Source organism: Pangasianodon hypophthalmus, chromosome 6 (genome assembly GCF_027358585.1).
Source record: "Pangasianodon hypophthalmus isolate fPanHyp1 chromosome 6, fPanHyp1.pri, whole genome shotgun sequence".
NCBI classification, from domain to species: Eukaryota; Metazoa; Chordata; class Actinopteri; order Siluriformes; family Pangasiidae; genus Pangasianodon; species Pangasianodon hypophthalmus.
In genome coordinates this window covers 16,934,486-16,949,419 of record NC_069715.1, presented here as the reverse complement: position 1 = coordinate 16,949,419, position 14,934 = coordinate 16,934,486, and the positions used below count along the sequence as shown (strand labels likewise).

Sequence of the window (14,934 nt, the reverse complement as noted above, 5' to 3'; positions counted from 1 at the left end):
CATGCAAAAGAACTATTATCCCAAGCACACCAGCAAATAGACATCTGAATGGCTAAAAAAATCAAGGTGTTGGAATGGCCAGTCCAGACCTCAACCCCACTGAGATGTTGTGGTGGGAACTTAAGAGAGTTGTGCATAAACAAAGGCCCTCAAACATCAATGAACTGAAGCAATGTTGTAAATAAGAGTGGGCCATAATTTCTCAAAAATTATGTGAGAAAACTGGTAACTTCCTACAGAAAATGTTTATTTGTTATTGTTGTTATTTTGTTGTTTGTTATTTTTGCTAAAGGCAGTTCTACATGTTACTGAATTATAGGGTGTACTTTTTATCCTACCTTGTTTCTGAATGTTGGTTTACTTTACACTGGAAAAAAAAAAAAGACTACGTATTGAAATCTGTTGTGGTTTGTTTTTGTTGTCACCTGAGGTTATAGTAGCTGGTGAGGACCACACAACTGTTATTTAGTCCCTTATAAATAAAAAATATAGAACTGAAGAAGGGTGTATTTTCTTTTTCTCATGACTATGTTTTAGTAATAAACAAAAGTTCATTGGTCTTTTTACTTGTTTGTTGATTATAAAGTTAATTAATTAAATAATTAATTAATGCGGTATACCCTCCTATTTTCAGTGAGCAGAAAGTGACATGAATTCACTTAGAAATTCACCTGCTCCCTTGACAACAGCAGCACAAGATAATACTTTGTATCCCATATAACTGAGATGTACATACTTAGACTTTTCTGTTCGTCCACCTGCTTGCCTGCGGATGAACTCAGCAAGGTTCTTCTGAATGATCTCCTCCTGGCTCAGGCCCTGATTCCTATTATCCACTGCCTTCTTAGAGCTGGCCTGGGAAGGCTCAACTTGTTCCCCTCCTCCTGCTCCTGCTGATTATCAAGATGAAGCATGGCACAATGGTCTAGGGTTATCATGATGCCATAATTTTGACTTCCATAAGCCTAGTATTATACAATGCCTGATAGCAAAATAATATGGCAAAAAAAAAAAACAATAATAAAGCATTTATCATCTGACATTCAACATAGTTTTTCAAAAATCATTATGTAAAACATTTGGTATTTATGTTTTTTGCATATGTTGATTAGGGCTGCAACAACTAGTTAACAAAATTGATCAAATTTGACAAAAATAGTTGACAATGAATTTCATTATCAATTAATTGGTCTGTGTTATGAAGCATGCTGTGGGGTGCTATGGCACTTCATTTAGACTAAAAATTATTAAATGGAAATGACAGAAAAACCTCCTCTAAAGTATGGGAACATTATACTCCAACGCTGGTCTCGTGACATAAATTGTGTTTTCACGTGACTAATATTTATATACACTCACCAAGCACAGAACACCTGTACACTTGTTCATTCATGCAATTATTTAATCAGCCAATCGTGTGGAAGCAGTGCAATGCATAAACCATACATGCAGATACGGGCCAGCAGCTTCGGGTAATGTTCACACATTAGAATGGGGGAAAATGTAATCTCTGTGATTTTAACCATGGCATGATTATTTGTGCCTGACGGGCCGGTTTGAGTATTTCTATAACCACTGATCTTCTGGGATTTTCAGGTACAACAGTCTCTAAAGAGAAAACATCCAGTGAGTGGCAGTTCTGTGGACAGACACACTTTGTTGAGAAATGTCAACGGAGAATGGCCAAAGAATGGCCAATTTCTGTGGTTTAAGCTGACAGAAAGGCTACAGTATCTCAGATAACCACTCTGTACAGGTGAGGTGAGCAGAAAAGCATCTCATAACACACAACACATCAAACCTTGAGCCGCATGGGCTACAACAGCAGAAGACCATGTCGGGTTCAGCTTCTGTCAGCCAAAAACCAAAAGCTGAGGCTGCAGTAGGCACAGGCTCACCAAAACTGGACAGCTGAAGACTGGAAAAACGTAGCCTGGTCTGATGAATCTTGATTTCTGCTGATGTGGTAAGGTCAAAATCTGGTGCCAACGGCATGAATCCATGGATCCATCTTGCCTTGTGTCAACAGTCCAGGCTGGAAGAGGTGGTGTAATGGTGTGGGGAATCTTTTCTAGGCCCACTTTGGGCCCGTTAATACCAATCAATCATCATCAGAACACCACAGCCTATCTGCGTATTGTTGCTGAGCATGTGCTTCCCTTCATGGCTACAATTCACCCATCTTCTAATGGCTACTTCCAGCATGTCACAAAGCAAAAGTCATCTCAAACTAGTTTCTTGAACATGACAATGTGTTCGGTGTTCTTCAGTGACCTTCCCAGTCACCGGATATGAATCCAATAGAACAACTGTGGTATTGGATGTTGTAACTGTGCACCTGAAAAATCTGCAGGAATTGCATGATGCAATCATGTAAATATGGATCAGAATCTCAAAGGATGTTTCCAACATCTTGTGGAATCCATACCATGAAGAATTGAGTCTGTTTTGAGAGCAAAGCGAGGCCCTACCCGGTATTAGTATAGTGTTCCTAATGAAGTGTTCAGTGAGTGTAGACAGCACATAGATTTCACATATTATGCAAGTTATCACAAATTTAAGTGGGTGGGGCTAAAGGGTCTACAAAGCATTTAGCAGACGTTTAGCAAACACATTAACCTTAAGAAGAATTTTCATTGCGCACCTTGTTATCCTTATTTTTGCGAGCACAAACATGAATAGCGCCTCCAAATGGCCAATTTCAGTGAGATCAGATAGTAGTGGGTCCCGACCTTAACCTTTTGTGACAACAGCTAAGTGGTAACCCTATCAAATGCCTGCTGAAATCTGACTGGCCAACTGCAGGCAAGTTTCTCATGGGGGTTGTACTATTCATGTTTTTGCACGTTAAACATAATGCTGATACTGTGGCTGAAATTTGACTTTGGGGCCATTTAGCCCTGCCCACAACAATTTAAGATAATTTACACAACCTGCAAAACCTACTATTATCCAAAATACTTTGAAAATTGCAAACAATATGGCTCAACTCATGAGTGCTTATATGGACAGGTTTCTGAGGTCATTTACAAAGATTGGGGCATGGTCATACATAGGGGGCAGTGCTAAAGTGAGATAACTGTTTCTCAGAAACCCTTAGTCACATTGAGGTGAAATTTGGTATGCTGCATCTATGTGCTGTGCTAATATATACAGTAAGTGGATATGTAATGTTGATCCAATTAGTTAAAGCACATCAGCCATCAGCCAATCAGATTTCAGCAGGAATTTGAGAGAGTTAACACTGAGCTATTGTCACAAAACTTGCAAGGTAGGTTCCAGCTGGGACCCACTTGTAAGGGATGCATATTGGCCATTGGGGGGTGCTATTCATGTTTCTACACATTAAAAGAAGCATAATTCTTGTAAAATAAATTATGTTATTATGTTATTTGTGGGCTTCCCGCCAGAGAATCATGAGTGGTTATGTGCATTGGCACGAAACTTTATAGGTATGTACAGGACATAATTCTGAGGTTATCTGCAAAGTTTGGTGTGTGGATATACAAAGGAGGCGGAGATTAGGTCAGATAGCTCTTTCTCAGGAACCATATGTCCGATTGAAATTTTGGTATGATGAATCTTTCATACTCTGCAAAGGACAATAAAGTTGAATCTAATCTAATCTATGTGGTAATGTGTAAGTGGATTTTTGATAATGACTTCATTGCTTGAACATGGTCACCATTGGCCAATCAGATTTCAGCAGGTATTTGACAGGGTTACCACTGAGCTACATTAACGAAACTTGAATGGTATGGTCAGGTAGGGAACACTTCTATCTGTTTCACTCAAATTGGCCACTGGGGGGCACTATTCTGTGTGCGCACTCAAAAACAATCATCTCATTGGAATTAAGCTGTACAGTGAAAATTATTTTTTAGGTTAATTTTTTAGGTTAATGCTTTTTGCCTTTTTTATCTTTAGTCCTGCACACTTAAATTTATTATCATTTGCATAACCCATCAGCCAAGTGTGACTCTCAATAATTATCAATTTCATGTTGAAATTTGTAAGCAATATGGCTGCCACATATCAATCAATTCTAATGAGGCACAGCCTAATTTACTTAAACAGCTATAAGACAGGGTTATCACTGAAATATTGCAACCCCTTTTTCTTGTTAGGTCTCATATCCCACCCCATACTCAGACAAATGAAATGACCCATACCGACCAGAATATATTTATAATGTAACAAATGAATTTACCTTTTGGTTTACATGGTTTAAGTGTAGAGAATAGAGCAAAACCTGTTACATCATCAGAATTCCTGATTATGAGGGTTACACCATCTTTTGGCCATATGGTTTAATTATTTTTTCACCGATACACTTTCTGATTGAGCAATCACAGTGCGCCATTCATGAGCACCAAACTCTGCGCTACTGTGAGAGGAGTAACAGACTCACACGTTTCAAGAACCACTGAGAGTTAAGTTTATTTCGTTTGTTAAGTTTACTTAGCATTTGGTCTGTTTACTTACCTACGGTCATATGCATTTTGCGTGCACATTAAGTAAGTACGACTGCTATTTTTATTGTTGTTTGACTTTTATTTAAGCCAAATGCATAATACAGTTAAAAATGCTGTTATGCTTCAGGTGTTACCATGGTTGTTACGGTGAATTCTGCCACTATTTTGTATTTAAACTAGTGCTGACTTAAAGAATATACAACAATCAACCATAACATTAAAACCACCTGCCTAATATTGTGTGGGTCACCCTTGTGCCACCACGACAGCTCGAGGCATGGACTCCACAAGACCTCTGAAGGTGTGCTGTGGTGTCTGGTACCAAGACATTAAGAGCAAATCCTTAAAGTCCTGCAAGTTGAGGTCTTCATAGATCGGCCTTGTTTGTCCTGCACATACCACAGATGCTTGATCGGATTGAGATCTGGGGAATTTGGAGGCCATGTCAACACCTTGAACTCCTTTCTGACCCAATCGTCTAGCTCTCACAATTCGGCCCTTGTCAAAGTCTCTCAGATCCTTACACTTGCCCATTTTTCCTGCTTCCAACACATCAACTTTGAGAACTGACTGTTACTTGCTGCCTAATATATCCCACCCCTTGACAGGTGCCATTGTAATGAGATAATCAGTGTTATTCAGCTCACCTGTCAGTGGATTTGATGTTATAGATGATCAGTGTAAATAGATGTAGTGTATTTTTTTCGGCTTGTGACACCATAGTTTAAATTTAATATAGAGCTGTGCACTTCGTAGCTGGCGCATGTGCACTGGGTCAATCACGCAGTAGCATGTGAAGACCTCAGGTTTGAGAACAGTCTGTATCCGCCCACTAGGGATGCAGTGATTTATAAGGATGCTCTGGTTGAAGGAAATATGACAAAATGTACACATTACCCATTAATAAAACAAAAATATGAGGGCTATACGCATGTTGTAATGTTATCAACATGAAAGCCCATGGTTTGGAAATAACTGTATGCAAAATAAAGCCTTTAAGTTTCCACATTTTAGCACTGCTTTTTAAAACCATTTTTACATCCTAGCTAAATGTCTGATCAAAATGCTGATCTTTACTAGGCCAATTCACATTCTGTATCAGCCTGAAAATGTCAGTTTGACACCCATTGTATCACCAATCCAATCACACAGTTATTTTAAATAGATTCAACTCTATAACATCAATTGTGTTCTCTTACATGATCATTTTTCCAGATGGAGCACATCATGACATTCCTGCACCGCTCACAGGCACCAATTTTGATGTAAAAGTAATCGGATGTAAAGGTTACATGCATAAGTGTGTGAGTCATGATGCACTCCTTCAATACAATGGTCATATAAGAAAACACAAATCATATTACAGATTTCAATAAGGACGGGGTTAGATTTAAATAACTGTTTCTCAGGCTGTTTGTCCTATGAAGCTAAAATTTGTTGTACTGCATTATTGTGCTAATCTGTGAGCGGATTTTTACTGTTGAGCAGGTTACAAAAAACATGGGGGCCATCAGCCAAACACACTGCAGCACACACTTCACAGTTTTAGCAATAAGCTATATTTAGGAGTCCAAGTGCAAGTTTTTTTGTTTTTTTTTTATTATTATTAGGAGTCTAAGCACAAAGTGCTTGTAACACTATTGGTCACAGAGGCATGAAACTTGGTCAACAGATAGTATTCCCTCCCTCCAAAAAAATGGGAACTAGTCATTAAACTGTTTTAAACAATCTTCACTTTAAACAATTAGATTGTTTTAAACAATCTTCACGAATCATGAGTCTGAAGGTGCATCTATGTGCTAATTTGTAAGTGTGATTTTTGACCTAATTATTAAAAAAAAAAAAAAAACATGGATGCCACCAGCCAATCAGATTTCAGCACGAATTTGACAGTGTTAATAAGCTATTGTCACAAAACTTCAAAAGTAGGTTCCTGTTGGGACCCACTTCTAAGGGAGGCAAACTGGCCGCTGGGGAGCGCTATTCATATTTTTCACACATTAAAAGAAGCATACCTCTTGTAAAATAAGATGTTGCATTTCACAGGGTTAACACTGCGCTATCACGAAAATTGAATGGTAGCTTTGGGTATGGACATACTACTGATGCAATCACACAAGTTTTGTCACAAAACATGATAAGTATGTTCATGTATGGTCTCTTTATTGTTCAGTGTACATCACCAAGAACTGGCCATTGGGGGCAATATTAGCTAAGGCTGCTTGGACCCCACAGATTGCCACTTGTGGTTAGATTTACTGATATCTTTCTCTACTAAAACTAATCATGCGGACCAAACCATAGGTCCTACAGACATGAAACATGGTCAGAATGTAGTACTCTTTCCTGATACACAGGCAAGAGAGATGAGCCCGCTCGGCCTAATGGTGGCGCTGTAGTGTAGAGTTTCACATTTTGGCTCATATCTAGAATACCATCTTATAGTGAAATTTCTTTTTGCAATTTATTCTGTGGGTTCTCCCAAACAAAAACACCTCAAGAACCACTTAGCTCTGCCCACTCAGAATTTTATCTAATCTGTATATACTTTTGAGAAATTGTTCTAGGATTTTTATCTTCACAGTTTTGGTGTTAGCAGACTGTGACCCTCAATATTTAACATTTTGACATCTGTAAACAATATGGACACCATATGTCAATCAACAAGGCAGAGCCTAATTTACTCAGACCGCTCTAAGACATGATTGTTTGAATGGATTGAACCATATTGATTGTTTGCATGAAACTTAAACAATATATACAGGAAAAGATTCGACATTTGCAAAGTTTGGGGTTTGTTATGCATAAGAGGCAGAGCTAACGTCAGATAACTGTTTCTCAAAAACTGCACATCTGATCAAGCTTAAACTTGGTTTACTGCATCTCTATGCTAATCTATGCTAAGTGGGTGTTTGATGATGGCCTTATTAATTTAAAAAAAAAATGACTGCCATTAGCCAATCAGATTTCAGTAGGCATGTGACAGGGTTAACAGTGAGCTATCCGTGTAGTTTCAGGTAGTGACCCATTAGTAATTGATGCAATCTCACTTAAATTGGCCACTGTGGAGTGCGATTCATATTTTTGCACACAAAAACAAGACTCTCTCTTGGAAAATATGGTGATGAAAGAAATTTCTTTTTAGCTTGATTCTATTGCTGAAACTATAGAACACTACCTTACCTAGCTACACCCGCTCAAATTTATGATAATTTTCATAATATATCAAACCTATTTTTGCAAACTAGTCCTGGGATTTTTGGCCAATCTTCACAATTATAAACAATACGGCCACCACAGGTCAATCAGTTCTAAGGAGGCAGAGCTGGTTTACTCAAATACCTGTAATTCATGATTGGTCATAGGGATTTGAACCAAACTGGAAAAATTGTTCATTACAAGGTTCTGAACACTTCTGCACATGTTGTGGCATGGTCATACATAGGGGGTGGAGTTTAAGTCGAAATAGCTGCTTCTCAAGAACCATATAGCCGATCAAGCTGGAATTTGGTTGGGTGCATCTATGTGTAAGTCAATTTTTCGTGATCTCTAATTACTGAAAAAACATGGCTGCGTGCAGCCAATCAGATTTCAGCAGACATTTCACACAACTACATTGATCTATGTTTAGCTATGATCTCTTCTTTGGGATTTGTTGAGAAAACTCGATTATCCTGATTCCTTGGGCTGTCCCAAACAAAACACTTTCAGGATTTAGCTCTGAGGGTTATATTTTTTGTTAATTTGCATAATATGCAAAACCCACTTTTCAGAATTGGTCCTAGGATTTTTGACTTATCTTCACAAATTTGATGTCAAAATACTAATTTACTCAAACAGCTGTTACTCATGAGTGCTTATGTGGATTGGCATTTGAAAGGCATATACAGGAGAAGATTCTGATGTCATATGCAAATTTTGGGGTGTGGTCATATAAAGGGGATGGAGCTAAGGTCAGATGCAGAGGTGCCTGAAAGTTTGCGAACCCCTTATAATTTTCTATGTTTCTGCACAAATATGACCTAAAACGTCATCAGATTTTCACACAAGTCCTAAAAGTAGACAAAGAGAACCCAATTAAACAAATGAGAAAAATATTATACTTGGTCATTTATTTGTTGAGGAAAATGATCCAGTATTACATATCAGTGAGTGGCAAAAGTATATGAACCTCTAGGATTAGCAGTTAATTTGAAGGTGAAATTAGAGTCAGGTGTTTTCAATCAATGGGATGATAAATCAGGTGTGAGTGAGCATCCTGTTTTATTTAAATTACAGGGATCTATCAATCGTCTGATCTGCACAACATTTGTGGAACTGTATCATGGCACAAAGAAAGGAGATTTCCGAGGACCTCAGAAAAAGAGCTGTTGATGTTCATCAGGCTGAAAAAGGTTACAAAACCATTTCTAATCCACATCCACAGACAGCTTGTGTACAAACAGAGAAAATTCAAGACCATTGTTACCCTCCCCAGGAGCAGTCGACCTACAAAAGTCACTCCAAGAGCAAGACTCATAATAGTCCGCAAGGTCACAAAGGAACACAGGGTAAATTCTAAGCAACTGAAGGCCTCTCTCACACTGCCTAATGTTAATGTTCATGAGTCCACCATCAGGAGAACACTGAACAACAATGCCGTGCATGGCAGGGTTGCAAAGAGAAAGCTACTGCTCTACAAAATGAACACAGCTGCCTATCTGCACTTTGCTAAAGATCACGTGGACAAGCCAGAAGGCTATTGGAAAAATGTTTTGTGGACCTATGAGACCAAAATAGAACTTTTTTGGTTTAAATGAGAAGAGTTATGTTTGGAGAAAGGAAAACACTGCATTCCAGCCTTATCCCATCTGTAAAACATGGTGGGGGTAGTATCGTGGTTTGAGCCTGTTTTGCTGCATCTGGGCCAGGAGGGCTTGCCATCATTAATGGAACAATGAATTCTGAATTATACCAGCGAATTCTAAAGGAAAATGTCAGGACATCTGTCTGTGAACTGAATCTCAAGAGAAAGTGGGTCATGCAGCAAGACAACAACCAAACCAAACAAAGGCTAAAGAAGAATAAAGTTAATGTTTCAGAATAGCCAAGTCAAAATCCTGAAATAATAATCCAATAGAAATGTTGTGAAAGGACCTGAAGCAAGCAGTTCATGTGAGGAAACCCACCAACATCCCAGAGTAGCAGCTGTTCTATACTGAGGAATGGGCTAAAATTCCTCCAACCCGACGAGCAGGACTGATCAACAGTTGCCAGAAATGTAACAAGGGTCACACCAGCTACTGAAAGCAAAGGTTCACATACCTTTGCCACCTACAGATATGTAATATTGGATCATTTTCCTAAATAAATAAATGACAAAGTATAATATTTTGTCTCATTTGTAAAATTGGGTTCTCTTTGTCTACTTTTAGACCTTCTATTAAAAAATCTGATGATGTTTATGTCATATTTATGCAGATACATAGAAAATTTTAAAGTGTTCACAAACTTTCAAGCACCACTGTAGCTGATTCTCAGGAACTACAAGTCTGATCAAGCTGAAATTTGGTATGGTGCATCTAATCTGTAAGAGTAATTTACATACATCACTACCTGGCGCTGTGGGAGCAGCAGCCTGTTACAGCAGCTCCGAGCCAAATGTGAAGTTTTGGCTTTTTTAACTTTTTTTATATGGTCTGTGTCTTTTTTCCTAGCTTTTTTCTCTTTTTTTCTGTTTTGGATAACACATCATGTTTCACATACACCTTTTTCCCATTTTGATGGTCTTTTTGCTGTTCTCATCACTTTTTGTGGTTGGGAGCTGGGCTCAGCAGAGCGGCATTGTGTTTAGGTACACACGCGTCCAGCTGTTAGCGCTCTCCAAAACAACGCTTCTTCTCGGGGACAGGCATAAGATCCCAGCAGAGCACAGGAGGAGACGCCGAGGTTGCAGAGCCGGTGCAAAGCTGAGAGTGAAAAAGAGAAGATTTAAACCCGCGGTTCCGTCCGTTATCATGGGGAACGTGAGGTCCTTGGGAAATAAGATGGACGAACTGTGTGCACTGATTCGGACCCAGAGGGAGTACCGGGATAGCAGTTTAATGTGCTTTATGGAAACTTGGCTGCATACGGATTTCCCTGATCACAGTGCCTCCATACCCGGCTTTAAGCTCATTCGGGTGGACAGAGATGCGACGCTCAGCGGTAAGAGGAAAGGTGGAGGGATTGCTGTTTTCGTAAATGAAAAATGATGCAATGTTACCGTGAAGGAACGTCTCTGCTCCCCTCCCATTGAACTTTTAGCCGTGAGTATGCACCCATATTATTTACCACGTGAATTCTCCTGCACCATGATAATCGGTGTTTACATCCCGCCTTCAGCTGATCAGATAGCAGAGTGTGGCGCCATACACAGCACTGTTGCTAGGCTACAGTGTCAACATCCTGAGGCATTTGTGACCATAACCAGAGATCTTAACCACGTAAATCTGGATTCTACTCTCCCAAATTTTCACCAGTTTGTTGACTGTTTCATGCGGGAAAATAGAACACAGTGCTGTCTGACACGTCGCATAGTTTGCAGGGGTTAAAGAGACGAGATTGTGATCTGAATTACCGAGTGGGGGTAGTGCAGTGGTTCAGTAATTTAACTTTAACACCTCAGTATGTTCCTGGCAGCCTGTATCCATGAGGGGGGTGGACACAGGAAGCCAGTGAGACCCTGCAAGACTGCTTCGAGACCACAGACTGGAATGTGCTTTGTGAACCACATGGGGATGACATTAATAGTATCACTGACTGTCACAGACTATATTAACTTTTGCCACGATACCATTATCTCTACTCGAACCGTATACTGCTATCCGAACAATAAATCTTGGATCACCAGTTACCTGAAAGATCTGTTGAACAAGAAGAGGGCCTTCAGGTCTGGTGACAAGGAAGAACTAAAAAGGATACAGCAGCAACTAAAAACGAGACTGAGGGAGTGTAACGACTCGTACTGGCAGAAGCTGGTGAGGAAACTTCAGCAAAATAACATCAAGGATGTGTGGATGGGCATGAAGCAGATCACAGGCTTCAGCATGAAAGACCGTCAAGCAGGGGGGCAGCTTGGACAGTGCCAACGAACTGAATGTGTTTTTTAACAGGTTCAGCACAGGACCCCCTGCTGGGCCATCCCACACAGGAACAGTCCTGACACCCTTGCAGAGACCAAATATATATCTACAGCAACACCACACCTTGCTGAGTATCCCTGACCACAACCCCCCGCTGCCTTCCAAAAATCCAAAAATCCTTCACAGCTGTCCTTCACAATCCTTCACAACTACTCGAGAGTGTGAACCTCAATAATTACCAAAAATGTAAACAATATAATCACCATACCTCAATCAGTTCTAAGGAGGTGGAGCTGGTTTACTCAAACAGCTATAATTCATCAGTGATAAGGATTTAAACCAAACGTGAAAGACGTTCAGGACAAGTTTCTGAGGATGACTGCAAAGGTTGGGGCTGGGTCATCAAAAGGGGGTAGTGTTGGGTTAAATTAGCTGTTTCTCAGGAACCAAAAGTTCTTTTGAGCTGAAAATGTGATGTGCTGCAGGTTTTTGCTAATTTATGACTGAAGTTTTAATCATCATTGAATTATTTGAAAAACATGGCCACCTTCAGCCAATGAGATTTTAGCAAGAATTTCACACAATGAGCATTGAGATATCATCACAAAACTTGATAAGCAGGTTCATCTATGGTCTCTTTATTGTTCATTGTATTTTGACAAGAACTGGCCACTGGAATGCGCTCATGAACTATCTCTCATGAGCCCTACAAACAAAATTCTATTTCCCAGTGATTCCTTGGCTTCTTGTCAACAAAAGAGGCCTCAAGAACCATTTAGCTTTACCCACGTCCCACGCTGATTGTTTTTTTTTTTTTTTTTTGCTAATTTGAGTAATATGTGAAACCTACTTTTGCAAACTAGTCCTAGGATTTTTGACTGATTTTGACAAATTTGATGTCAAACTACTCGGGAGAGTGTGAAACTCAAACATGGTGACATTTGTAAACAACACGGCCATCACATGTCAATCAACAAGACAGAGCTTAATTTACTCATGGCTGTAACTCATGAATGTTTGTGTGCATTCACACAATTTGAAATACATAATATAATAATCATAATTAGCATAATTATAGAAAACACATTTGTAAACGATATGGTCACGTCAATCAATTCTAAGGAGGCGGTGCCTAATTTACTCAAACAGCTATAAGTCATGAATGTTTGCATGAACAAAACTGAGGTAATAGGCAAAGTTAGAGGTGTGGCCCTCCACGGGGCAGAGCTAAGACAAGCTAACGCTTTCTCAGGAAGCATAGGTCTGTTCAAGTTTAAATTTGTATGCTGCATCTAATTTGTAAATGGATTTTTGTAAATGGATTTGCTAATTTGTAACCGGATTTTTGATGACTTAATTACTAAAAAACATGGCTGCTATCAGCCAATTAGATTTCAGTAGTCATTTTAGGTTAGCATTGAGCCATCATCCCAAAATTTGATAACTATGTTCATCTATTGTCCTTTTATGTTCTTTATGAATTGGCGAGCAGTGGGCACGTTGGGGAGCTAATTGTGAGGTTTGATTGTACCCCGCAGATGGCCTCTTATGGCTATGTTTTGATTTGTAATTGTTCAATTGCGAGAATGAGAGAAACCTCAGTCACTTTGGCCAAAAAAATACATACTAGAGATACTTTGTACCTATTTTTATTGTACAGACATAATTTATCACAATACCAGATTGTTATGTTGAAATTTATTGAGCTTCCGATACTTTTTGTAACACTACTTTGGTCTCTGCTCTTGTGTTTGTTAGCTACGGGTTACAACTAACATACTAGGGTAGCATCATGTTGCAGCAGGTAGCTTATCTCACATTACAATTTGTGGGCAGTTTCTGTGCATGTTCTCCCCATGTCCATGTGTGTGTCCTCTGGGTTCTCCCATTTGCTCCCAACTCACAAAAACATGTCAGTAGGTGTACTGCATATGATAGATTGCCCCTAGGTGTGAATGGGTGTATGAAGGTGTGTATTCCTGCATCAAGCCCAGTGTTCCTGGATCCACTATGAACCTGACCCACATAAGGTGCTTACTGTTCACTTAGTGAGTGAATGAGTGAACTGACAGACCACTCTCTCACTTAAGCTTTCTGTTTGATGGAATTGTTGTTCATTTCAACTTGTTGGTATTGCATTTACCTAATAATTTTCTTTTATTTAAGCTCAATTCCTTTTTCTGGAATGGAATTATTTAAGGGTGCTCTGATTGATCGGTCGCCGATCATAATCGGCCGATAATCGCTTTGGGAAGTTTGATCGGCGATCTCTATAAAAGACGATCCAGAGTGGCCGATCAGATGATGCAAAACTCGCGAGACAAATTTTTACGCGCTGCTAAAATGGAAAATGGAAAATGGAAAAAGACATTACATTAGCAATCTGTAACGTGTGTACCAAGCAAATCCCACGAGGCGGGAAGCACCCAAAACATTTCCAACCTTATCAGACATTTGAAGGTTAGTCACGTAAAAGAATATGAGCAGTTTTCAAAGTTGACTAGCGCGAAGAGAGAGCGGGACAGTTCAGCAACTCTAGCGCCACTCACTCAGCTGTCGGTACCAGAGACGTTTCAACGACAGCAACCCTACTGCAAGGACAGTAAGAAGCATAGAGAAATATCACACAAAATAATGGAATTCATATGCCTTGATCATCAGCCGCTGTCTATTGCGGAAGACGAAGGGTTCCGGCGACTCATGTCCTACTTGGATTCACGTTACACTATGCCAGGGCGTAAATATTTCACTGATGTGTGCCTGCCGCAGTTATACCAAACAGTGTTTACACATGTCGACAGCCTTATGAAGGACAACATAACATCAATTAGTTTCACGAGTGACATTTGGAGTGCGAGTGTATGTCCCATGTCCATTTCACTACTCGCCCCATTTGAAGAGCTCACACAACAGATCAGCTCATCAACTGCATCGGCTACAGATGTTATACCGTCCATCAGAGCTTTAACTCGTCTTCTTGAGAAGACCGCAGAGACTGACCATGGTGTAAAAACTTTGAAAGCCACATTGTTGGAAGCGGTCCAGAAAAGATTCTGTGACATTGAATCTGAGCACCTGTATAGCATCGCTACAATCCTCGATCCGAGGTGAGAGAACTTAATTTACACATGTGTGTGTAGCTGTGTCGTTGTCAGAGCGAATTAACGAGAAGGCAAATTTGAAAATGTATTGAAAACGTTTAAATTCAGAATCAATATAAACTGGAACATATATATTTTTGACCATTCTAGTAGGCTCCTTAATTCATATTGCAAGAATCTTGCAAGAATTCATCTTTGCTCGAAATGATTAATAGAAGGAGCTATTACTGAAATGAACATTGTGTTATTGTGTTA

At 39.6% G+C, this 14,934-nt stretch overlaps 1 protein-coding gene across 8 annotated transcripts in view; it reads right to left on the bottom strand.

The window, feature by feature from the left end:
- The window catches only part of srpra (SRP receptor subunit alpha), an 89,810-nt gene that overhangs the window by 53,901 nt on the left and 20,975 nt on the right, over positions 1-14,934 (bottom strand). For 7 of the 8 annotated variants that reach the window (XM_053234787.1, XM_053234785.1, XM_053234786.1 and 4 more), the window contains one exon: positions 737-893. In XM_053234787.1, the coding sequence (XP_053090762.1) occupies positions 737-893 (157 nt within the window). The remainder of the gene's footprint in view (positions 1-736; positions 894-14,934) is intronic. The other variant, XM_034305394.2, reaches the window with a different exon arrangement.